Below are 26,253 nucleotides of genomic sequence, written 5' to 3' on the forward strand. Positions count from 1 at the left end.
CAAACCAGACACCAAAGTTTAATTTGGAAATGACCTAACTTTTTGATACCTGGTTGGCCATGGTGGAAGGTTGGGGGGGGGCAGGCAAATCACTGTGCCAATCTCGAAACTGGTGCAGTGAATGGGTCAGGTCTCATGCTTTCATGTTCATGCCATTGTGTTCAGTTTTGGGGCTTTATGCTGGCTGCTACCAGGGAGGAGGTACTTCTGCCCATTCACAAATTTAGTGAGCTGAAGGGAGAGATTTGCGCCAGCAAAGTGACTCTGATGTCACTGTGCAGGTGCAGGCAGTGGGAAGCTGACACCTCTGCCCACTCACCCCGCTCTCCCCAGCCCAATACAAGTGGAGATTGGATTGCTTTGCCTATAAATGAATAATGCTATAAATGCATATTGGTGAAATGTCCAGCAAGGTATTGCTTACTGATTCTTTTTTTCTGGATCAGGGGAAGAAACCAAATAAGAAGTGCAAAACAAAACCAAAAAAGACAATATGTTATTGATTTCTGCATCTCTCCATTCTTCTGCAGTTCCCATACTTTTTTCCTTTTTTTGCAGGTAACAGCATTCCCTCCAAATGGTTATGGCTTGTATAACATTGTGGGAAATGCCTGGGAGTGGACCTCAGATTGGTGGGATGTTAATCATTCTGCAGATGAGACATACAATCCAGTGAGTATTTTGTTACTGATAAGCATAATAGAAGGTACCCTTCTGCTACTTTGTTCCCTCTCTAGTTAAACCTCCTCATATGACAGTGTAGGACTGGGAACACTCCATGTTGAATTGGGCAACATCATATGTGCAAGCATTTTCTAGTTAGTGTGTCCCAAAGTGCCCATCTACACCTTAACCAAAATGTAGAACTGAGTTGATTGCTTTCAAACCACCTTTGTGCATTTGAGATGAAGATGAGAACAACCCTTTTATAAAATAATCATTAAAGGAGTGACTTTCTTTTATCCCATAATAGTGGGAGGCTAAGAGCGATGACAAAGACATCCTGAATATATTGTGGAAATTTGTTTGAATATATGTTCGCTGCCTTGAAAATTGATGCCTGTGAATGCAGCAAATGTGCAGTCAAATTATTTCCACTACACAGAATTCAGAACTCATGGAAAAGAAGGTAGCAACAGTGGCCAGAAGTGCCTTCTATCAGTTACATCTGATACGATGACTGTGCCTGTAGTAAGAGCCCTAGGATCTTCACACAGACATCTACTCCTTCTGTTATTTCTAAAGCCAATGACTTCAGTGCATATATGCTGCGGGAGCTTTGGCTGGTGCATAATGCTGAAACCCACTACATTGCCTCCTGTTTTTTTATCTATTATTTATAAAGTGTTTTAGTGCTTTGTTTGCCGCCCTGGGCTCCTGCTGGGAGGAAGGGCAGGATACAAATTAAATAAATAAATAAATACATTTATTATTTGATTTATATCCCGCCCTTCCTTCCAGTAGGAGCCCAGGGCGGGGTTTTATTCTGATACCATCTCTATTATCTTTTCGGCGCCTATTGAAGACCTTCCTCTTTCAACAAGCCTTGTAAGTTGAGACCTTATCCCAGTCTGCATCTGTGTTGGAATTGCTTTTAAATATCTTTTTAAACCTTTTTTTTTGTAAAACAATATGTTTTTTAACCTTTTTTTAATGTCTTGAAAGCTTTTTTAAAAAAAATGTTTTTAAAGATGTTTTGTTTTAATGTGTTTTAAAGTCTGTTTTTATAATGTTTTAAACTGTTTTTAGTGCTTTTGCTTGCCGCCCTGGGCTCCTGCTGGAGGAAGGGCAGGATAGAAATCAAATAAATAAATAAATAAATTTTATTTTTCATTTTATTCTGGGCCTAACTCAAAGTGCTGGATTTAAAGTCTTTTGTTGCCTGACTCCAGCATATTCAGAGGGTGTCTCTCTCTCTGAATCTGCCCACCTCCCCTGCCTTTCTTTGAGTTCTTCTGATAGGGCAGTCCTCCATTTTCCCTCCTTGGAAGAAGTGAATGCTGTCTCATCAAGCTACAAGGCCTTTACATTTGTAACCCTGAAGTTATGGAAGATGTTAACTTCCCTTCTGGTTTTTAGAAAGAAAAGTAAACCTGACTGCAGCCAGATCATACATTCCTTCTTTTTACAGATTGTTTGTATACAGTACACCCTTTTCATCTACCTTTCTTCTTTTATATTCATGCTATAAAAATAGAATCTTTGTGTTGTGCATGCAAATACAAATGGCCTAAAATGGTTCTGTTGTATTGTTTGGTCTTTGAAATGTCAGGCTTGAGTATCTCTGGATGATTTCTTTGGAATTTACAAAGCAGCTTTTAAATAAGTCAGACTGTTTGGCCCATCTAGCCCAGTACTCTTTACTCTGACTAGGACAGCTTTCCAAAGCCTCTGGCAGCAGTTTGTTCCCACAGCTTGCTAACCCAAGGGTGAGGAACCTGTGGCTTTCTAGGTGTTGTTGGACTCCCAACTCCCATCAACCTCAGCCAGCATGGCCAGTGGTCAGGGATGATGGGAATGGGAGTTGTAGTTCAGTAACCTCTGGAGGACTAGCATTGGATACAACTAGAGGTGTGAAGGCCTTGAAAAAATCTGGAAAAATTGGGGGGGGGGAGAGAAAACTGGTTTTCCCATCCCTCCCAATTTTTTTTTTTTTGAAAAATTGGGAAAAGATGGAGGGAAAACCATTTTTTCTGACTTTTCCCATTTTTTTTCCTGTAGGCCTTCACATCTCTAAATACAACCCGAGTCCATTTTATATACACTTTCTGGGTTGTATTCTACTAAATCCTACTCAGAGTTAGTCCCTTTGAAATTAATGAACATAAATTAGGCTAACACTGAATACCTTTCTCTCTCTCTCAGCTTAATGTACCTCATATGGTTGTTTTGAGGGCATAGCACTCAATTTTTATCCATTGGAATAATCCACCAACAAAATGAAGTTAGAACACATTCTTTTGCGGACAAATTCCCTTTGCTGGGACTGCCTACATGGTGATACATGCACACTGAGAAGTTTGGAGGGTAAGCTACTGAAGGGGTATGCGGGTTTGCTTGTGTGAGGATCAAGAGGTTGCATGGGAAGAGGATTTTGTACATTTTGATGTTTGTGTTGTAGGGAAGGAACTTTATGTTGCGCTGTTATAAAGCAGGAAGGTGGCAATGTATGGGAAGAAGGGGCTGTACATGTGTTACTGTTTGTGAGTTATTATCAGAAACCTGTGATCCCTGATAAATGGATAATGGGTATAAAATGTGCTGGGTGGGAGGGGTTGGGGTTTGGAGAGAGCAAAACGACAGAGGGAGGGAAATAATTTTTTTTAAAGGCTGGCGATGGGAGAAGATTAAGCATTCACAGTGCCTTGCAAAAGTAATCAGACCCCTGACCAATGCTCTCATATTACTGAATTACAAATGGTATATTGTAATTTCATTCCGTATGATATTTTATTTTGAAACACTGAAACTCAACATCAATTATTGTAAGGTGACATTGGTTTTATGTTGGGAAATGTTTGTAAGAAACATAAAAAGCTGCAACATGCATAAGTATTCAGCCCCTGTGTTGTGGAGGCTCCCAGTTTATACAGATTAACAATATTGCCCTATCGAGTGCATTACCTTACTATTGGCCTCCATCTGTGAACCACTGAAGTTGCTGTCACATTGTCAGGATAAAAACCCCACTGCTAAAGGATTATTGGTCAGGCTGTGGATCTGAAGGAAAATGAAGACCAAAGAGCATTCTGCAGAAGTGAGAGAAAATGTAATACAAATGCATAGATTAGGAAAAGGGTGCAGGCTAATATCCAAGTGTTTGGGATATCCCAGTGAGCACAGTTGGATGAATAATCAGGAAGTGGAAGCTGCACCACACACCCCAGGCACTGCCAAGAAGAGGCTGTCCCTCAAAACTCAGCACTCGAACAAGAAGACTTGTGAGAGAAGCCACAGAGAGGCCAACCATCACTTTGAAGGAGCTACAGAGTTCAGTGGTTGGGAGTGGAGTAATGGAGCACCAGTCAACCATATCAAGAGCTCTGCATAACACTGGCCTGTATGGCAGGGTGCCAAGAAAGAAGCCGTTACTCAAAAAGTACCATCTGAAAGCGCATCTGGAGTTTGCCAGAAAGCATAACAGTGCCACTGCCGTGATGTGGGAAGAGGTTTTGTGGTCAGCTGAGACCAAGATAGAGCTTTTTGGCGAACTCAAAGCGCTATGTGTGGCACAAACCTCACTGCCATGCCTCAAGACACACCATCCCTACAGTGAAGTATGGTGGTAGCAGCACCACCATCAGCAAGGACTGGGCATCTTGTTAAAACTGAAGGAAGAATGGGTGGAACAAAATACAGGGAAACACTGCAAGAGAACCTGCTTCAGTCCACTAAAAAACTGAACCTTGGGAGGAAATTCACTTTTCAGCAGAACAGTGATCCCAAGCACAAGCCCAAAGCAACATTGAAATGGCTCAAGAACAAAAAGGTGAATGTCCTACAGTGGCCTAGTCAAAGTCCTGATCTCAATCCCATTGAGAATCTGTGGTGCTCTTTGAAAATTGTAGTCCACAAGTGACATCCAAACAACCTGAATGACCTGGAGCAAATCTGCCAAGAAGAATGGGCCAAAATCCCTCTGATACTGTGTGCAAAGCTGGTACATACCTACCCCAAAAGACTTGAAGCTGTTCTTGCAGCGAAAAGTGGCTCTACCAAATATTAATGTGGGGGGGGGTTGAATACTTATGCAAGCAACATGTTTCAGTTTTTTATGTTTCTTACAAATATTTCCCAACATAAAACCAATATCATCTTACAATAATTGATTTTGAGTTTCGGTGTTTCAAAATAAAATATCATACAGAACAAAATTACAATGTACCATTTGTAATTCAGTAACATGAGAACATTGGTCAGGGGTCTGACTACTTTTGCAAGGGACTTTATATGTCAATGTTGAGAGTTTCTGCTGAGATTTTAAAACTCATTTGACTGTGTTATGTGTAACACACTGACCTGTTTTGCACATCACACTGAGGCAAACCATAATGTAGCGTGCAGATCACATAGCAAGAGTGGCTGCTTTGCTCCTCCCTGGTCATGTTACTTCTGTGCTGAGCTAAAGTGTGTCGTCTTGAACTTCGACTCGTGGTTTCACTCTCTCCAAACTAACCATGAGCTATAACCAAGGTTTGTCCTAATGCTCTGTGGCTTATGGTTTGTGTGGGAGAGGTAAACTATGAGTCTGGGTTTGATTGACATGCTAAACCAAACAGCAGAATGATCAGGAAGGAGCAAAGCAGCCACAATCTCCTCTATAGGAACCTGCATGCTCACACTTTCATGCTAAGCCATGGTTTGGCTTAGTTTGAGATGCCAAACAAGCCACTGTTAATTTTCATGAGATGCTTGAGCCTATGCCTAAATAAAAATCTCAACTTATTAAGAACAAGGGCACTTATTCTTATTCTTTCAGAATTATAAGCAGTTTCAGGAGCTTTGGATGAGAGGTGACCTATAAATCCTCATCTACTGTCTGTACTCCTGCATAGAATCTTGAAGTAGTGTATACAGTAGGGCCCCACTCTAACGGCAGGTTAGGTTCCAGACCCCCGCCGAAAAGCGAAAACCGCCGAAAAGCGGATCAGCTGTAGCGTGAGGATCTGGAACCTAACCTGCTGATCGCAGGAGGAGAAGATCAGCTGTAGTGCGCTACAGCTGATCTTCCCCTCCTCCAGTGTGATCAGCTGGAGTGCAGGAGTCTGATCACTCCGAGGAGGAGAAAATCAGCTGTAGCGCACTACAGCTGATTTTCCCCTCCTCTGGTGCTCTCAGATCGAGCACAGAAATCTGATCACGCCAGAAGAGGAGATCAGCTGTAGCACTCTACAGCTGATCTTCCCCTCCTCCGGCTAGATCAGCTGGAGAGCAGGGAGCTCCAGCCCCCCCCCAGCTGATCGCCCTGCTGGCGCCATATTAGCAGAATGTCAAAAAGCGGGGTGCCGAGAATCGGGGCCCTACTGTATACAAGTCCAGTGCTATATAGAGCAGACAGCCAAGGTGCTACCCTCCAGATACTGCTGTACCACAACTCCCATCAACTCTGACACTTGGCCATGCTGGCTGTGGCTGATGGGAGTTCAACAACATTCTGGAGGGCACCACCTTGGCTAACCCTCACATTCTCCCTTTGTACTGCTTTTTTTATACTGCGTAAATGTCAGATTGAAATGTACACCAACTTGTATTACTCAACATACCTATATTTATTATTTATTTATAAAAATATTTGTATACAACTATTTCGTTGAAGACATCAAAGTGGTTTACAACACATTAAAAAAACAACCATAGAATGAAAAAATGCAAATGGACTGCCTTCAAGTCGATCCCAACTTATGGTGACCTTATGAATAGGGTTTTCATGGTAAGTGGTATTCAGAGGTGGTTTACCATTGCCTTCCTCTGAGGCTGAGAGGCACTGACTGGCCCAAGGCCCAGTGAGCTTCATGGCTCTGTGGGGATTCGAACCCTGGTCTCCCAGGTCATAGTCCAACACTCTAAAAACATTAAAAATACAATAAAAACAAAGTCAACTGTTGTGAAAAAAGCATCTTCTTAATTGCCTGCATAAGCGGAACAGAAAGGTTTTCAGCAGGTGCTTAAAAGTTAAAACAACACTGTTATCTTTTTGGCACCAGGTCAAGACTTTCCTCTTCTCCCAGGCATTTTAGCATGTGTTTTTAAATTGCTTTTTTAAAATGTGTTTTTAAATTTGTATATTTGTTTTTAATGTTTTTAATTGTTGTAAACCACCCAGAGAGCTTCGGCTATGGGGCGGTATACAAATGCAATCAATCAATCAATCAATCAATCAATCAATAATAAAGGTTGCTGAATCTCTGTTGGCAGAGCATTCCAGAGAGCTAGGCTAATGATACTGAAGGCTCGATTTTGTGCTGATGTTAAATGAGCCTCACCAACTCAGGAAACAACCAAAGTTGCTCCTGCAGATGATCTCAATGATCGAGCTGGGATATAAGGGTTCAGGCAGTCTCTAAAATGCATTGTTGTTGATACATCTTTATCTTATTAATTTTAGAGACTTCCCTGATAAAAGCAACCATTTCTAAGTATTTCTGAAGATCTTCACCACCCCGACTCATGTCCATTGCTACTTTGCCTCCCCTGCACTTCTCTTGGCTTTCTCTGCAGCACTGACCCACACTGTCTGCCTGTAGCGAACAGGGTGCCCTCCAGATGTTGATGGCCACCCAACAACAGGCCCATCCAGCATGGCGACTGGTCAGGGATGACAGAGTTGTAGTCCAACAACTTCTAAAGGGCACCACGTTGGTTAGTCCTACAGTAAAGAGTGAATGTGAAAGCAATCTGGATTGGTTTTCCCTCAAAAAAGACATTTCACTGCAGATAGAGGCATCTTTCAAAGAATGATGGTCTAATTTGAAGACCAAAAGAACATCTGTAGAGATGCCAAGAAGAAATGTCAAGACGGCTGTATAGAATACATCCTTGATTCTTGATATATTTCAAAGTCAACTTTCTTTTTTTTCCAGGGGTTAAGATTTTTCACAAGCCTAACACTCACTCTTGAAAACCATCTGAATCCCCTGCAGCCAGAAGCTTTATATGTGTATTTGAATTTGAGGTGGTTAGAATCTGCTTATCTCTGAAAAGATAACTGAAATTGCCAGAAAGTTTTATTTATCTGTTTAGAGTGGCTTTCAAGAAATTAGATTTGACTTAATCAAACTTAATAAATGAAGACTTGTGAAGTTTGATTGAAGACAAATAAAAACTTCACTCATGAAAGAGAACTGGACTTTCCAGTTCTCTTTCGTGAGTGAAGTTTTTATTGTCAAGTCTTTTCTCTTGAAAAAGAGTTGCTCTCGAAGCACATTGGGAATGAAGGGTGCAAATCTCCCTCCCTCCCCTGAGGATCTGTCTCGACCTTGGGGTTACTGTTTCCTCTGAGGGTAAGTGTGCAAGACTTTACGTTGCCCTCATGTCCTGTGTCAGGGCTTTCCAAGAGACATCTGGTTGGCCACTGTGAGAAACAGGATGCTAAATTAGATAGGCTTTATCCAGATGAGCTCTTGCTCAAAATGTGTGTATGTTTGTTTAAGGAATAAGAGCCTGTATCCCCATGTTCCTCTTCTTTGTGTGAAGATACTGCAGATCAGCTAGCTTGGAACAACTTGGAACATAGGAACTTTAATTGTCCATTGAATTGGAAAGTGCAGCCTACACTTGTTTGCAAGTGCTTGATGTTCAGACCTCCAAAACATAATTGCTGTAAAATAGTAAATACAAATTGTTCAGGTAGTCAAAATAAACAAAGCAAGTACTTTACTGTAATTACAATTTCCATCAGACTGCTTCTTTGTTATTGTAATGCCTTCTATTTTTATGTTGAGGTCAAGGCATCTGAACTGAGGAATGAAAGAAGTTGTGCTTCATCCTGAACAGTAGCTTTTTCTCTTTTTTTAATGTGTATTTTCATTTTGGTGCAAGACTACTGCACAAAGCAGGGACTCACAGCTGTGTAAATACAGGAGTATCTTTCCAAGTTTAATGCACATCTCCCACTTTCAAAGGCTTTCTTCCCGTTATTTTTGTTCCCTTCCCAGCATTCTTCTTGTGTTTCCTTCTGCTTCCCACCACCATCCCATGCTGGTTTTCTCCTTGTGACACTAGGCTGCCCTTGAGTATGGTATCAGAGCAGGGATGGGGAACCTTTGGCACTCCAGGTGTTCCTAGACTGCAACTCCCATCATCCCCAACTATTGGTCATGTCAGCTACGGCTGATGGGAATCCAACAACATCTGGAGAAATAAGTTCCTCATCCCTGTATTAGATCATATTTCATCAGTGGAAATAGAAGCCTGTTCTGGTCCCAAAACCCCACACTAGTTTACTCATTGTTCTTTACTACTCACCCACTGCCTTCTCCTCCCCCGTCTTCTAGCCTTATTTCTCTCTCTCTCTCTCTCTCTCTCTCTCCGCTACAGAGATTAACAGCTTTGTTTTTATTTTGTTGTTCAGGTTATCAAAACTGTGTGAGTTGACCAAGTCCTATGAGTTTATTTATTTAATGTATTTATTAAATTTATATCCCGCTCTTCCTCCCAGTAGGAGCCCAAGGCGTCATAGTTGTACAAGTTGTGTATGTTTAGCCTGGAAGAGATCATTAAGATGAGGTATGATAGTCATCTTCAAACACTGAGCTTGTATGTTACATAGGTGAGACAGCAAATTTCTCTTGCTCCAGAGGGTAGAACCTGAATCAGAGGCTAGATAGCCACCTATCAGAGATGTCATAGCAGTGGATTTCCTTGGTAGGAGTGGACTAGATGGCCTTTGATGAGGTTCCTTCCAACTCTGATTATATGCAGTGAGATCCATTCTTTGTGATTGTCCCATGACTATGGCACTTTCTTCTGTGACACAAAAATGGGGGTAGCACCATTAAAAGGCAAAAAAAAAAAAAAAAGGAAAAAGCTCTAAGTATTACAAATTACTAAATCAGCACTTATGGTGAGCCCAAATAGCCAAAACCGTATCTGGAAGTGCTATGTACTACAGTGGTTCTGATGGTTCATGCTATGAAATGATATTTAACTTCACAGTATTTTGTGATCTAATAAATCTTTAATCTATATGTAACTTTTTGGACATGAAGACAAGCCAAGAAAATGATGGCTTTAAAAATTATTTCTTTAGGAATTTTGTATTTTGACATATCATTGTTTCATTATTTGGTGTGTCCTAATCATGCTCATGAATGAGACAGCAACATTTTTTAAAATTATCAGCAGCAAACCAACATGTTTTTCTGATGGTTCCAGTGGTGAGAAGTGGTTAACAGTACCATTATGTGTGAGAAAAAGAACTGAAAGACTGTCTCCTCATGTTTTGTCAATTGTAACTTATCAGCTTGCAGAGAAGCAGCCAAGCATGAATGTGATAAATGAACTGTGCTTGTTAACCTAGAGATGGTTTTTAATTCCAACCCTTTCCACTCCTGGAAATGCATGGTTGCTGGGCAAAACAATATATAGTTCAGCACTGAAAGGCTAATTGAACTTTGTGGCGCCATAGCAAGTTAGAGCCCTCTGTTTTTACACACTGAGTTACAGATTAGTGTTTTGAAGTGTATTTTGGATTGTTTCATAGGTGTTAGCAGATGGGGGGACAGTTTAAATGTTTAAAGAAGAACTTGTAAAACAAGCTTCCACAGTTATTGCAATGAGGCGTGTGTTACCTTGAATCTGCCCTTGCAGACTTAATAGTGGTCTTTTCTGTACTGGAGTGAAGCGTGCTTGGAGGAAATAGTCCCTTCCAGGTTGATTACTACCTTCTGGCCTGAAGCCCTTCTCCTCAGTTTTCATTCATAGGTTTAGGCCTCATGGATGGTCCTGACTGGAAGGGATATGACACCAATAGAAATAAGATACATTGTGACTACCAAAGAAAGGGACACAGGGCCAGCAGAAGCAGGTGTATAGCCTTCCAGCAAAGGGCACACCTCTCTCATTTCTGCAATAAATATCGGCTTCATGCTACACCCACACCCACACACAGAGGCTTTCTTTCCTCTAGACCAGCCTTGGCCAACTTTTGTCCTTCAGCTGTTTTGGACTACAACTCCCATTAGCCCGTGCTAGTTAAGCTGATGGGATTCGTAATCGAATGTAGCTAAAGGACACCAGGTTGGCGAAGGATGTGTTCATTCATTCACTGGTGACCACTCGTGGCCGAGTAAGATTGTCTTCCAAGATAAGGTCTTTAACGGTGAGTCCATAAGGGACTGTGGAGGCCAATTCTAGATCCACACAGCCTCCCACAGTGAGGACATAGGTTTTCAGATTGAAGGCAGTTGCAATGAGGATTTGCTTGACGTGCCTTCCACTTCGCTCGTCCATCACCCCAGCCAGCATGGCCCAATGGTCAGGAATCATGGGAGTTGCAGTCCAACAACTTCTGAAGAGCACCATGTTGGCTTACCCTAGGCTAGACAGATAAGGTTGCACTTCCCTGCCTCAAGATTCCACAGTGGAAAAGTAGGGAAATACTGCCCACCCCTGCCGGATCCCAAAATTGGCTTGTGGTCTTCACAGATGGTGCAGTGGCTACAAGCCACAATGGCTATGTTCTACCTCCATTGTCAAAGGCAGTATGACTCCAAATACCAGTTGCTGGGAATTGCAAGTGGGGGGAGTGCTGTTGCACTCAGGTCCTGCTTGTGGGCTTCCCATAGGCATATTAGTGTGCTGCCAAAGCTTCTTGTGGATGTATGTTTGTTTGTTTTTTACGCTTTTCTTTTTGTATAGTATGATATATTTGTTTTGTTTTTATTGGTGTTGTAAGTCACTTGGAGATCTTCCGGTAACAAATGACTAATAAATCTAATAAGCATAAGCATAGTAATCTGGTTGGCCACTGTGAGAACAGAATACTGGACTAGATGGCCTATTGGCCTGATCCAGCAGCCTCTTCTTATGTTCTTAATGTGATTCCTCTTTCAAGGCAAGCTATCAGGAATCCATCCACCCAGCCATCCTTGGAATTGTGGGCAGAGTCATTCCCAGGGGAGGAAATAACTCTTGGACAGCCATGCCATATATTCTAGGGAGCTCCCCCTCACTGATGACATATGCCTATTGCCATCTGAACCTTGAATTAATTTCTGGGAATAAAATTCTATCCATGGCTAAACCTTCTGTTTCTTTCATCCTACCATTGCTATCGTCTGCCTGTCCCTTAAGTCTATGGTAGATTACCTGATTTATTTGCCTGCCTTGGTTACTGCATCCTTCTCCTTGGCCTTCCTTGCTCTCATCTCTGCTGCCACAATGATCCATCACTCTCCAATTCCCTTTGCATGGAGCACTTCCACACAGCACTTTTTTGTGGACTTAGTGTTGCTCCTGCACGCAAGGTTTGTACAATGTCCACACAATGTTGTTCTCATCAAAATGCCGTCCCATTTTATTTTCCTGTTTTTCAAATGTGCTGTTTTCATAGAAAAGCCAATAAATAAAAAAGTCAAAACAAAAAACACAGGAAAGTGTAAATCTGGATTAAATTGGGGGTGGGTGGAATGGCATTTTGATGAGGATGATGCAGAAAACTTGCATGCATGAGCACTACCAAGTCCACAATAAATGGCCATGTGGAAGTTTTCTGTTCCACTTTGCTTTCTGGGATTTTTTAAAAAAAACACTTCTATTTACCCAACAAAAGTATTCTTTCATCTTTCGTAACATCCAACCCCCAAACCTTTTTTCTCTTATCTTTTCACCCTTTCTTCATCCACCAATCTTTCCAGCTCTTTAAAGTATTTCAGTTCGTCTTCCATATCTATTTTCCACTCTACCCTTAGAGCCCAACCTAGTTTTTCAGACTTTCAGCAATTCCTTTTCCCCAGGATTATTGCACAACTAAACTGTATTTATAATGTGTGTTAACCTCTGTCCCTCCTAATGTTGGTCTCCTTTGTCTGAGCTAGATTGTAAGCCCTTTTCAGGCAGAGATCTATTTTTAAGTCTGTGCTTGTACAGTGGCAAGCTGGTACTTAATAATTACAAGAAATTAATAGCACATACATAATGGCATATAATCAGTAGGTCTTTAGGAGATGCCACAGCCATTCAAATAGGAATCTTAGTCTCTCTCTTTCAATTGTTGGAAGATTCAGGACAGACAAAAGGAAGTACTTCTTTACTCAGCGCATAGTTAAACTATGGAATTTGCTCCCACAAGATGCAGTAATGGCCACCAGCTTGGATGGCTTTAAAAGAAGATTAGACAAATTCATGGAGGACAGGGCTATCAATGGCTACTAGCCGTGACGGCTGTGCTGTGCCACCCTAGTCAGAGGCAGCATGCTTCTGAAAACCAGTTGGCGGAAGCCTCAGGAGGGGAGAGTGTTCTTGCACTCGGGTCCTGCTTGCGGGCTTCCCCCAGGCACCTGGTTGGCCACTGTGAGAACAGGATGCTGGACTAGATGGACCACTGGCCTGATCCAGCAGGCTCTTCTTTGTTCTTATGTTCTTAAATCAGTCCTAGCCAGTCTAATTTCTAGGCTTTCATTGTGACTGAAGGCAAACAAGCAGGAAAGTACAAGCACAAGCAAATATTAGCTTCTCATGACCTTAACCTGCATATATAAACTTAGGAGGGAACTTGATTCAGTGCTTGATATAATAATACACTACACATATGGTACATAGGGGCCTCTGTATAGGACCAGACATTGAGAACCCAGTGATGGAGGAACCTGCTGGATCTACTGGTTATTTTGAAATAACTCTGCTCCCAAATCACCACTGATTTCTAGTTTGGGTGGAATTTGAGGTCAATTCTAGTAAATATTGCAACTGGAGACAACAGTGGGCATGAATGGGGAAGGGGCTTAGTTCTGTCTCAAGCAAAATGAAAGCTGCACTTGTACTTCTTTTATTCTTACCCTCAGGGGTAGGGTAGGAAAGCAGCTGTGTCTCTTTTCCTTAGAGCAGCCTTTCCCAACCAGTGTGCCTCCAGATGTTGTTGGACCACAACTCCCATCAGCCTCAGCCAGCATTGCCAATGGTCAGGAAAGATGGGAATTATAGTCCAGCAACATCTGGAGGCACACTGGTTGGGAAAGGCTGCCTTAGAGAGTCCTATGAAAGCAGTGATCGGCTGCTTACTACTGCAGTTGTTCTGCCTTTCTGTGCTAATATTTGCCAACAACATACAGCAGTCTTCCCCAAGATGTTTTGGACTACAAAGCCAATTTGAGTTGCAGTCCCAACATCTGCAGGGCATCATCTTGGAGAATGCTGGCATACAGCATCTTTTAGGTCATTTGGGCTGGCATTTTTCATCCCCTGACTAGTCAGAATGTTAATGCTTGTTAAGATGACATCACAGCAAATCCACTGATAGTGACAGGCTCATGTTTTTTTTAAAAGAAGCTAGAAGTCTGACTGATAAGCTTCTGTGACATCACAACAGCTGAGCTAATGGCTAGGGAAATATCAGACACTGCAGCCTGAATTTTATCTTGTGCCCTTTGTTAAAGAGAGATAGGCAAGACTGCCAATCTACATGCCCTGTGCTGTGCTTTAATCTGACTCCTTATTCATATCTTTTCAACCATTGTTAGTTGCCCTGTTTTGCTAGTTTATTGTTCTATAGTGCATGAAGACTGAAGAATATCAGGCTGGGCATTGTATATTACAGTGACTGCCCTTTTGCCTGTTGTGTAACTATTGTATTTTCTGACATTTGAGTGGATGAGCCTCTTAATTATGCCATCTGTGTCCAAAGTCCAGAGGGACCTAATGAGGGTCCTTAAATTCTTCTTTGAAATTGTGGAACTTGATTACCTTTGGGCTCATCAACATCTAAGAATCTTCTAGAAGAGTGATCAGTAAGGTTGCCAGGAGCAAAATAGAGGGAATTTCAGTAGAGGTGATTGGTATGACAAGCTATGCCTGCTAAAATCCTCTCTTCTACACTAGTCTTAAAGGTGCAGAAGCCCTGTTCTTTTTTTCCACCTGGCCACCCTAATGATCACTTTTTATTGAAGGCTGTGAAGTTTCGCTGTAGCTTTTGTGATTTTATTATTCATATATAAAAGAAAACCATTAATTTGACCCCAAACAGCATAAAAATCCAAATAAAATAAAATGACAACACATAAAAAAGTTTTTTTTAAAAAAAAGCAAACTGAATTTTAAACATATCCTCAGGAGGATAGATGTGTGTGTGGCTCAGTACTTCATATGTACAGTATATGATTTTTATATAATTTTTTATATATAATTTTGTTCTAGCAGTGCTTCCTGTGTAACTCAGTTAATACACCAAGACCAGTTGTTGTTGTTTTTCGTTTACAAGAGAAGCCCATACCTTTAAAAGTATTTTTATCTAAATGATTCTGTCAGGGTTTATGTCAGTAAAACGTGTTTCAGAAGCAACCTGTTTTCTCAGGTTCCTTTTAACTGTAGGCTGATCATCCAGATAGGAATGACTGATATGTGAAACCCATCTGTCACTCCACTTCAAATAAAGACCAGCCGAAAAACAAATAGGTTCTCTATTCAGGCCACTACTTTGTGACACTGTGTACAATCTAACCGTGTATGTTGGGGTGTGTGTGTGTGTATTGGCAGCATGATTGAAATTGCTTTGTACACACGGTTTGCCTTGTGACAGAGCTACACCAATGCAGATATGTTGCAAGTATCCACTCTCATGAATAGTTGCTTTGAACTGGGCTTTTAGTGTAGAGAGTCTCCTTTCTTAGGACCATAAATTCAATGGTGGTGTTTATCATATTCCTTACGTCGTGATTTTAGCATTTGACAGCCTTTCAAAGTGTATATGGTAAATTGCTTTAATTGGACACTCAAGCATTTTGAAATCCTATAAGAAAAAACATTTGGAAAAATTATGTGGTTAGGGCAATCAGTCCCACACTTGCCTATGGCGACAAAATATAATGGTAGATGCAAATCTCCGGTGGCTGTTGCACTCCTGAATTTAGGCCAACTTTTAAGGGTTTGGTATAATTCTTAGAATTTATTGGTATGTGTTTTAAGATCTATGTTTGAGGGGTTTTTTAAAAAATGGCAAACCACTTCATAACTAGCCCCTAAGTATTCTACTTCAGGCCAGGGTATGTGTAGAAAGAGAATGAGTCACAGAAGCATATTTGGAGCTAAATAAATAAATACCTACAAGCAGAGGGCGGGCCTCTATTAGGATGGATCTTTTCCACTAACTAGTGAATTCCCTCAATTGTAATGAAGTACTGTTTGTACTTGAAAGAGGATTCCATTAAGGGGACAATGCTGTGTAATGCAATAGATGGCCTGAAGAGGTTACATCTCAAGAAATTCCAGTAATGTATTGCTATGTACAAATCCCATTTTGCAGCCTGCAATTTTCACTTTAATTCATGCTTAGCTGCCAAAACCCTTCACTCTTCTCTTGCGTTCGCTTCATATAATTAATAGCTGGGGGGAGAGGGGGCTTAATCCCCCCACTAATTGTATTTGTGCTTTAGTAGCATTGGTTATCCTTTCATAATCCTGAGCACATGCTGTAGTTGGGGAAGCACAAGATAGAAGCCCTTTGTAAAATCGGAGACTGGAATACTTTTTAGACCGGGTCCTCTACTTCCAGTAGCATAAGACTAGCTGCTCCAACATCAGGGTACATTCAGTGTTTCAAAGATGCTTATCGGATTTTCAGTCACCCTTTTTGTTGTCTATACAATGTTGCTTCAGGGAAGCCTGTTCAGGCAGTGGGCAGATACCTTTTCACATTTTCTTCACAGTTTGATGGGGGGGGGTTTCTTTATGGCATCTGGGGACAGAACTGCCAGAACTGTATTAGCGAGGTTAAAGAACACAGAGCCTGAGAACTACAAGCACTTCTAGAAGCACTTTTGCTTGGCCCATGTGTTCTCAAGATATCACTGTGGTGATTGAAACCAATAGGATGAACTTGAAGCTATGGGTGACGTTAAGAGTTGTGTCCAACTTTAGTCACCCATTGAAATTAATGGGCATGACTACCATAGATCCATTAATTTCAGTGGGCTTACCCTGAGTATAACTAACATTGAGACAACCCTTAAGTAACTCTTTTATAGAAAATACTGACTTTCTCTCCCAGCCATCCCTGTACCAGTGTTCTGTGTATTCTGTAATTCTTCTGAACAAGCAGAGAAGGAAAAAAAAACCTTGGAATATGGTAGTGGGAACAGAATTCCCCATTCTTTCTGGTTTTTGGTTAGGGTGCCAGACAAAGACTAAGGAGACTCCGGTTCAAACCCTCATCTAGCCATGATGCTTTCTGAGTGATCTTGGGCCAGTTACACCCTATCAATCCAGTCCAATCTACCTCACAAGTTTGTTCTGAAGATGAAATGGTGGCGGGAGGAGTCATTAAACCAGAAGTTCCTGGTCTACAAGCTTCATTCAGGTGCACATCCGTTGCATTAAATATTCATACTGATTTTTATTGTATTTTTATTGCTTCTTTTATTTCTTATATTGTATTTTATAGTATTGCTGTTTGAAATCTATGGAATTCAAATTGTAATACGATAAAATACAATATATAGGAAATAAAAGCAGCAATAAAAATACAGTTAAAAATTATACAGCATCTAGCACAGTGCATTACAATTGCTACAACAGGCAGAAAAATCATTAAGTCGTCCACTAGGACCCTCAGCAATTTTCAAATTGTCCATAAGAAAAAAGGTTTGGAACCACTGATGTAGGCCGTCCTGACCTCTTCTGAGGAAGGGTGGGGTATAAATATAATAAATATGTGAGTGTGTTAATTCTTTTATCTAGACCATTTGACTGAAGGTAGGCTTGAAAGTGTGTAGGCAGTTTCCTCTGAAGCTAGAGAGGTGTCTTGACCCTGGTGTCAGACTCTCCTTCTTCAGGGGAAGAGCCTGGGGATTCAGAGTAGGAGGTGGAATTGCCTGCAAGGCCAGCCCCAGATATGCAGACCAAACCAACTACTTACATAAGAGGATCCCTTTATGTTAGTACATTTCTGGCCCATAGACATCACATTGCCCTCCTCTTACTCTGACGACTATAGCTCAGGAGCCCTGCTTGAACCACAACTTCCCCTCTTCCATTGGTGTCAGTGATGGCTGAAGCAGGCTGGTCACCTGCAGTGTTGAAATCATGAACTTCGTGTTTACAGTGATGTGGAAGACAAACCAACGAACCACAAGCAAAGACAGATACTGATGCTCTTTCAGACTCAAGTGTTTTTGTTTTTAAGTTTTATCATGCAGCCGTATTGTGCCTCTGTAGAGTTCCCAGAAATACTGGAAACAATACATGATTTTCCAGAACATAAGAAGGGACCTGATGGATCAAGCCAAAGGCCCATCTGGTCCAGCATCCTGTTCCCACAGTGGCCCACCAGATGCCTATGGGAACCCCAAAAGCAGGACAGCACTCTCTGCCCTTGTACTCCCCAGCAACTGGTGTTTGGACACATACTGTCTCAGGTACTGGAGGTAGTACACACCATCATGGCTGGTAGTCTTCAATAGCCATGAGTTTGTCTAATCCCCTTTTAAAGCTATTCAAGTTGGTGGCCATTACCACATCTTCTCATAGCAAGTTCCGTAGTTCATGCACCGTGTGAAGAAGTGTGAAGAAGAGTTTCTTTTGTCTGTCCTGAATCTCCCACCCTTCAGCTTCATTGGATGACTCAGGGTTCTACAGTTATGAAACAGGGAGAAACCTTTTGTCTCTCCACTTTCTCTGCACCATGCATAATTTTATGCACCTCTGTTTTGTCCTGTCTGCCCATTACTCTCCTTTTTTTTCTAAATGAAAAGGCCCCAAATGTTGCAACTTTTCCTCATTGTTATGCCAGCCCCTTGATCATGTTGGTCACCATTTTTCTGTACGTTTTTCAGTTCTACAGTATTCCCACACCAATTCCCCTCAGCTCCAAATCACTGTTTTCTACATGTAATTGGAAGTTCCCAGCAATGGTAATTTCCTTTAGATAGCGCCCTTTGGCAGGTTCCTGGAAGCTACTGTCCCCCAGGGCTGCAGAGCTCTCTGAGGGTCCCAGGAGCCAAAGCAGGCAGGGGCCTGTTGCTCTTTTGTCAGATTTCCAGTGCTTAGGGATTTAGTGTTCTATGTTGCTCTTTCCACCTCCGTGTTGGCTACCAGAAGCCAAATAAACCATAAAAATATAATCGGATTTATTTACTAAAAGGTTCATATCCTGTACTATCCATTAAATCTATCTTTGAGATAGTAATAATGTCTCAATTTTTTTAAAAAAAGCACCAGAAATATAATATAAGCAATAAAACAATATAATTTTACCAGTTCATTTAATTTGCATTATTTGCACAGGTTGTACAGCTTAGCTATTTTAGGTGCAGCATTTGGGTTACTTTCCTGCAGAATGCTGGATTTAAAAAAACAGCACAGAGCCTACCCATCATACCCCAAATGGCAGAATTAAGGTAGCTAAAGATTAATTGTAAAAGTGGTTGAATATTACAGTTTCTGCCTAGTATGTTTTTCAGGTGAATGAGTCCTTTTAAACCTTAATTCTTTATTAATTAAACTGCATACAGGATTTAGTTATGTACTGCTTAACCTGTAATCTTTATTGAATCACAGCACAAAACGCTAAAAGATTTGCACCTGATAAATCCTAGGGAAAGATTCTTATCCCTGCAATAAGCGTTGAGGATTGGGGTGTTTTGCCCAGTAGAAATTGGATTACCAGCTATACAATTGTCCCTCAATAGTCTTTCCATGTCCCTTCCCCCAGGCAGGCAGGCAGGCAGGCAGGGTGGTGATAGAATAGTGGCTGCCCAGGATTTTAACAATTTGGTGTTTGTTTAAATGAAGTACTTTTGAAATGTTTCAAAACTGCCCCAGAACCACTCTGTTTAAGAACATAATACGAGCCCTGCTGGCTCAAGCCTATGGTTCATCTAGTCCAGCATTCTGTCCTCATAGTGGCCAACCATACACCTAAGGGAAGCCCACAAGTAGGACCTGAGTGCAACTGTGCTCCTCCAGCTGCGATCCCCAAAATTCAGAGGTATACTGCCTCTGACAGTGGAGGCAGGACATAGCTATCATGGCTAGTAGCCCCTCATAGGCTTACGCTCTATGTGTTTGTCTAATCCTCTTTTAAAGCCATCCAAGTTGGGGACCAACACTGCCTCTTGTGGGAGCAAATTCCATAGTTTAACTATGTGCTGTATGAAGAAGTAACTTTATTTTGTGTGTCCTGAACGTTCCAACATTACATTTTATTGGATGTCCTCGAGTTACAGCGTTAGAAGAAAAATTTCTCCCTCTCATTTCTCCATACCTAGCATAATTTTATACACCTCTATCATGTCCACCTTTACTTGCCTTTTCTCTAAGCTAAAAAGCCCCAAATGTTGTAACCTTTCCTTATAGGAGAATTGTTCCTTGACCATTTTGCTTTGCCATTTCTGTACTTTTTCTAGCTCTACAATATCCATTTAAACATGGGATAGTTAATTTGAGTATTTTTTTCTGTCTGAAAGAGGAAGGAAGGTGAGGTCTATATGCTGCTCAGGCCCCAAGACATATTATGATATTGACACACCTTGCAGGGATATGAGATACCCCAAAATAGATGAATGTACCCCAGGGATGTGTCTCTTAAACTGGCATAAATCTTACAGCTATATACTGTAGGGGTGAAACAAGTTGGACACAATCCTGATAATTGCTATACATTTTCAGTCTATCATCATGCTTTCATTCTTGTCTCTAGGCTCTTAGCAATACATTATACACTTATCCAGGGAAACTGAAATAGCATGCTGCAGACTTAACAGAAGAAAGCATCAATTAGAAACTGATGCAGTCATTCCTGCTCTTTGGCTGGAGCAATTACACTGGATTGTCTTCTAGTCCTGCACAATGCAATTATTTTCAAGCAGCTGTAGTTGGCTTAAGGATTCTAACACACATGCATCCACTTTTCTGTCTCTAATTTCCTTTTACCTTTCTGTTAATTGGCATTTGCTTCTAGCTTTATACAAATGATCGATATTTTTCCATCCACAGAAAGGACCACCGACAGGGACTGACCGAGTGAAGAAAGGTGGATCCTACATGTGCCATAAGGTAATACTAAAAGGCAGTTGTCAATCTGATGTTAGTATGTACAGGTTCTTATTTGCATGCATGAGAATTAATAAGAGAAAACAACACAAACAGAATTACATATCATGGGGTACATCTGAAGACAGCAACTTTAGAAGTACTCATGAAGGGACAAATTGAAAAAGTGCAATGAACGGTTAATGAAAATTCCCATTTATATTAGCTGAGATAAAAATTGGTTGTCTCCTAATTTTAGCTTGAGGGCAATTTAGCTGTCCCACTTTCACATTGTTAGATATGGAGGAACTTTATAATTTTCTTTTTACTCCAGTGGCCAACCCACACAACTGCTGGCACTTTAGGAGTTTTTAAGGGTGTCATACAGTACGTTTCTAAATCGAACAGCTACTAGGGGCTTTTCAAATGCAACTGCATAAAAATATAAGAGCCCTGATGAATCAGACCAAAGACCTATCTTAGTGGTGGGGAACTGGATCTGGCAGGCAGACAGGACCTTTATCTCCCCACCCCCTCACAGGATAAGTTTGACAGGTAGGCAAGGCCACCCACCTGTCAGTCACCTGATGTCACAGTGTTGTCAGGTGACCCAATTTCACCTACACAGCACTTTTAAGCACTGACAATCAGGTGATCATTCGTGCTTGTATAGAGCCCTGCTTGTCAGAGCTTGCATAGCATTGAGCTTTGTGCAGCACTTTAAAGCCCTGATAATCAGCTGATAATCAGGGCTTCAGAGTGCCTCACAGAGCTCTATGCAACTCCTGGCCTTTGCAAGTGCCACAGATCAGCTGATCAGCAGTGCTTGCAAGCTCCTTTTTGGCCCAGCTTAGGGTTACCAGCCGTACTCTTTTAAGAGTACATGTACTCTTTTTGAGATGGTAAAACAGCATACTCTTACTTTTCACTTATCAAAGTCAAATGTACTCTTTTTGAAATGATCCAGGGATGGTAACCCTAGCCCAGCTGCATCTACAGTATACTTTTCTTGTGCCTGATGTCACATCAGATGTATAGCAGATGGGCATGGCTTGGCCAAATGGGGATACCTGTTATCCTTATTAGGCCCACAGACTGGAGATGCCCCATTGCTGATCGATCTAATCCAGCTTCCTGCTTCCTACAGTGGTCAGCCAGATGCCCATGGAAATCCTGCAAGCAGGGCATATTCACAATAGCCCTCCCCCACTTGTAATTCTCAGAAACAGGTATTCAAAGACTCACTATCTCTGATCCTGGAGACTGTAAGCCGGCATGACTAAAAACCATTGATAGCTTTGTCCTCCATGAATCTGTCTAAGCCCCTTTTAAAAGCCACTGAAGTTGGTAGCCGTTACCACATCTTATGCTAGTGAATGTTAAATGTTTAACTATATGCTCTATAGTCCAAAGTTGATATAAATATGAACCCACCTAGTCTTTAAGATCAGTATTAGAAGTCCTTTTTTGTTGTTGCTGCTATTGTTACTAATAACAATGACATCAACAATAATAATAATTTAATTTATTATCCGCCCTTCACCCTGAGGTCCCAGGGTGGTTTACAGTCATTTAAAATACATCATTAAAAAAAATGAAAAATGACTTAAAATCACAAACAGCACAAAACACAGGGTAGGTCCTTATGACTGCTGTTGCCTTCAGAGGGCTTTATAAATGGTGGTGCCTTAGTTTGCTAGTTTTTTGGCTCTGAGTGAAGAGAATTTTATTTACCTGGGGTCTTAGTATCTTATTGAGTGTGTATGTTTCTGTACAGTATATACAAGATACAAATGGTGGTATCCAACAAAATCATCCTGTTGAGCACAAGGGCATCTGCCTGCACAATAGGACATTCACTCCCCATACCTCTCCCCCATGCTTCCCAAATCTGCTCCAGAGGGTTGAGGGAAAACCCAGAACAGATTTGGGGAGGCACAGGGAGAAGTCCCATTATGCAGATGGAAGTCCTTGTGTTAATGGAACGACTTCAGGCAAATACACCCCAAATTGTTGAACAAATACAGTGAAGACTCGGTTTGTAGGGCTGTGTCCTCTGCAGTAAGGCAAGGCCTGGGGTGTGCTATAGGAATGCAGAGCTTGCTTCAGCAGCAAACAGACTGAGCCTTATAAAGCAGCAGCAGCTACATCCTAATTGTTTGCCCCACCTGCACTGGAAAGTGTAATTAAAGGGTTCCAGCTCACTCCTGTAGTCTCCTACTGTGATGGAGTAGGAGAGCCTCTGGTTTTACTGTGGATTCTGCAATAGAGTTCTCCAAGTCCTAGGAGAGCACTGCCACAACCCTGGGCCGGAGGGACATTTGCTCCACAAACTTGTCTGGTGTAAACACTTCTGGGGCTGGTCTTGCATGCCCTTCCCCTTCTGGTTCAGAGTCCTCAATCTCATCCCCTGAAGAAGAGGAATCTGACTCTGGGTCCCTGGCAGGCTGATCTGCAGCACTGTTGAAGGAGGGAGCTGTTTGTGGTTGTGTATAAGTGCATGCACATATGCTTGTATATAAATGCTGAAACAGACTCCCTGACCTTGAAGGACCAAGGTCATCTGCACTGTCTTTTTCAAAAGGTTTCCTGTGCATCCCTTGTAACTTTGGGTCTTCCAGCAGGATATAATGTGGGCTGCTAACCAACCGTATGTGTAATATTCTTGACTTATTCTTCACTTTATTTGATAGGACTGATGTCATCATGGCACTGGCTATGAGACTATACCAGAGATTAGGTTGCTAGAGATGTAATGAGCAACTGAAAGCTTTTTTTAATTGATGGCCTGCTTTTTTGATTCAGCATCTCTCAGTTTTGCCTAATTTAGTTTTTAGGCATCCAAAATAAGAATGCTAGCTATTTATATGATGATGAAGAGTCATATTCTGCAGGACCTATATAATTAGATAGAGACCTCCGTTGACCTTATAGTACCTCACACCCAAACTTGGATGTTGAAATCTGTTTTAACTTAACTTCAGAAAAAATGAAGAAACCAAGAGGAAGTCTTAGCTAAAACTCTTGCTTAATTGTCTCCCCCCCCCATTTCTTTTTAAAATTCTGGTCTAGAAAGATACTGCAGGTAGGCATGTAAGCCATTTCAAGCACAATGCTAAATTTAAGATAGTAGCATCTCTGATCAACTTTATGAAGCTTATTTTCCATAGAGCTGAACTAGCCATTTTCATGACAGAAATGGGGAACCCTCAACTCACAAGATGTTGTTGAACTCCAAGTTCCACTAGCTCAGCCAGCGTAGCCAATGGTCAGGGATGATGGGAACAGGAGTCCAATAACATTTGGAGGGCTACAAGGTTCCCATCCCTGCCTTATGATGAAAAATTAAATACAGAGAAAAGGCAGTGAAGCAGTTTGCCCTTATATTGTTCTTATCTTAAGTATGAAAGTTTTGGGGATAGTTGTTCAAGATACTTTAAAAAAAGACTCTGGAAAATTGAAGACAATATGATTATAAACAAACAAATTGTACTGTCTTAGCAACCACTAATTGATATGAAACACTTCTTGATTAGCTTTAACAGGAAATCCATGCACATCTATCCACAATCAGTTCGCTAACTTCCAGTGCAACACACAGCAAAGTTCTTGCAAAAATCCAACCCACAGTGATGACCCCAATTTAATTTATTCTAATTAAAAATTAATCTTATTGTACTTATCTTTTTCTTTTTCTAGGGTGCTTTGAAAGGTCCTATTTATTACACACTAACATTTTCATCTATAACTTATCCTCCATAAGAAGCTTACATTTCCTACACTCCTACACTCAGATCACATGTCCTAGGCTGGTTTTATTTAGGGGTGAAATCAATGTCACACGTTAATTAGCAGATTTGATTAAATTAAAATGGGTTAACGGTTTTCTTTACAGATGAGTAATATGGCCCATTTTAGAGGCTACTGAAGATAACAGGCTTTTTTTTCTTTTTCTTTTTTATTTTATTTTAAAGGATGTTAAAAGTTATGTGTGATCTCAGGAACAGAAAGTATAGCTAAGCAGTGCAGAGCATTTACCAAATATTATTTCCCCAATGCCTGTCCATGTCCAGGGTTTTAGATGTAGCATTGGTAAGATAAAAGTAAATCTATAGGAAAGATGGGTGAGTCTCTTTAGCTTACACTCAGTTGACTCTGAAATAAGCCAAGAGACTTTCTTCAAATTCATGACTCTTCAGAACCCCTTTTGTATCAGTATAGCAACTGTACAGAAGATTTCATCTCTCTAGTTAGAAATGTTAGAGGTCAAATTATAAGTTTGCTTAGAGTTCTTAAATGCAGATTTATTCTTTGTGTTTTACTATCAATAAACACAGTTTAGGTGTGAAAGTAAAAAAAAAAAGATCAACAGAGAAACTGACAGGGTATTATGATAAGAAGTCCCTTTACTAACACATCATTTTGCCTTGCTGTCAAAAGATGTCTTCTGTTTGTTTAACTTCATATCCAAGTTTAACAGGTAAAAGTGATCTGCCTCTAAAAAGCATCCATCACACAAACCTAGCATTTGTATTGCTGTATATTTTCCGACATCACACTTTTGGCCAGTACCCCATTTAACATTATAGTTTGCAGTTTATGCCATGATTTTAAAATTATCTCTTGCAAAAAGAGCAAAATGCAAATATCAGGCACAGTCTAGACAAAAATTACATATTTGTAAGGATACTACTTTATTTATATTTAGGACATAGTAGGGCCTATTGAACTCATTTAGTGTGACTTATTTCTGAATAAGCATGGATATGATTAGGTTGTCAGTCCTGATTGGTTCGCTGTGAGAGTTAAGCATATGCCCAGTTGTGGCAGGCTGGTTTACAATCATACCTCTGCCTACCAATTCATGGAGGCTCTAGGGTCTTGCAATCCTGCAGCTCCCACCAATTTGTCATGGAAAGCTTGCTGTGGTTTACTTATCCCACCACTGTGTTGTTGTATGCAGGATCCCTGCCATGTACAGCATAGATCAGGGGTTGCTAATTCCTGGTCCTGATCCACAGCCAACTGCCAAAAGTGGCCTGCTGATCTCCACAGTGTTCTCTCTTGGTTTGATTGGGTGATAAAACTCCCTGGCTGTTCTGAAGAGAAATGGAAATAGACTACCTTCAAGTCGATCCAAGAGCCAGTGTGGTATAGTGGTTAAGGTGGTGGACTATGACCTGGGAGACCAGGGTTTGAATCCCCACATAGCCATGAAGCTCACTGAATGACCTTGGGCCAGTCACTGCCTCTCAGCCTCAGAGGGAGGCAATGGTAAGCCCCCTCTGAAACCGCTTACCATGAAAACCCTATGCATAGGGTCGCCATAAGTCGGGATCGACTTGAAGGCAGTCCATTTCCATTTTCAAGTCAATCCCAATTTATGGCGACCCTGTGAATAGGGTTTTCATGGTAAGTGGTATTCAGAGGGGGTTTACCATTGCCTTCCTCTGAGCCTGAGAGGCAGTGACTGGCCCAAGGTCACCCAGTGAAGAGAGTGATCTTTTATTTCTGACATCACCACAGTGCTGAGATCAGAGATAAGCTCTCTGACTGCTTGATAAAAGATCTCTC

The 26,253-nt window shown here is 41.2% G+C and overlaps 1 protein-coding gene across 5 annotated transcripts in view; it reads left to right on the forward strand.

The window, feature by feature from the left end:
• SUMF1 (sulfatase modifying factor 1) overlaps positions 1-26,253 on the forward strand; it is a 98,141-nt gene that overhangs the window by 68,055 nt on the left and 3,833 nt on the right. For 3 of the 5 annotated variants that reach the window (XM_061618555.1, XM_061618557.1, XM_061618556.1), the window contains 2 exons: positions 559-672; positions 20,644-20,703. In XM_061618555.1, the coding sequence (XP_061474539.1) occupies positions 559-672; positions 20,644-20,703 (174 nt within the window). Of the gene's footprint in view, positions 1-558; positions 673-1,461; positions 1,549-2,865; positions 3,028-20,643; positions 20,704-26,253 lie in introns of those variants that run through there. The other 2 variants (XR_009761514.1, XR_009761515.1) reach the window with 2 other exon arrangements.

The sequence above is a fragment of the Rhineura floridana genome, chromosome 3, assembly GCF_030035675.1.
Source record: "Rhineura floridana isolate rRhiFlo1 chromosome 3, rRhiFlo1.hap2, whole genome shotgun sequence".
NCBI lineage: Eukaryota > Metazoa > Chordata > Lepidosauria > Squamata > Rhineuridae > Rhineura > Rhineura floridana.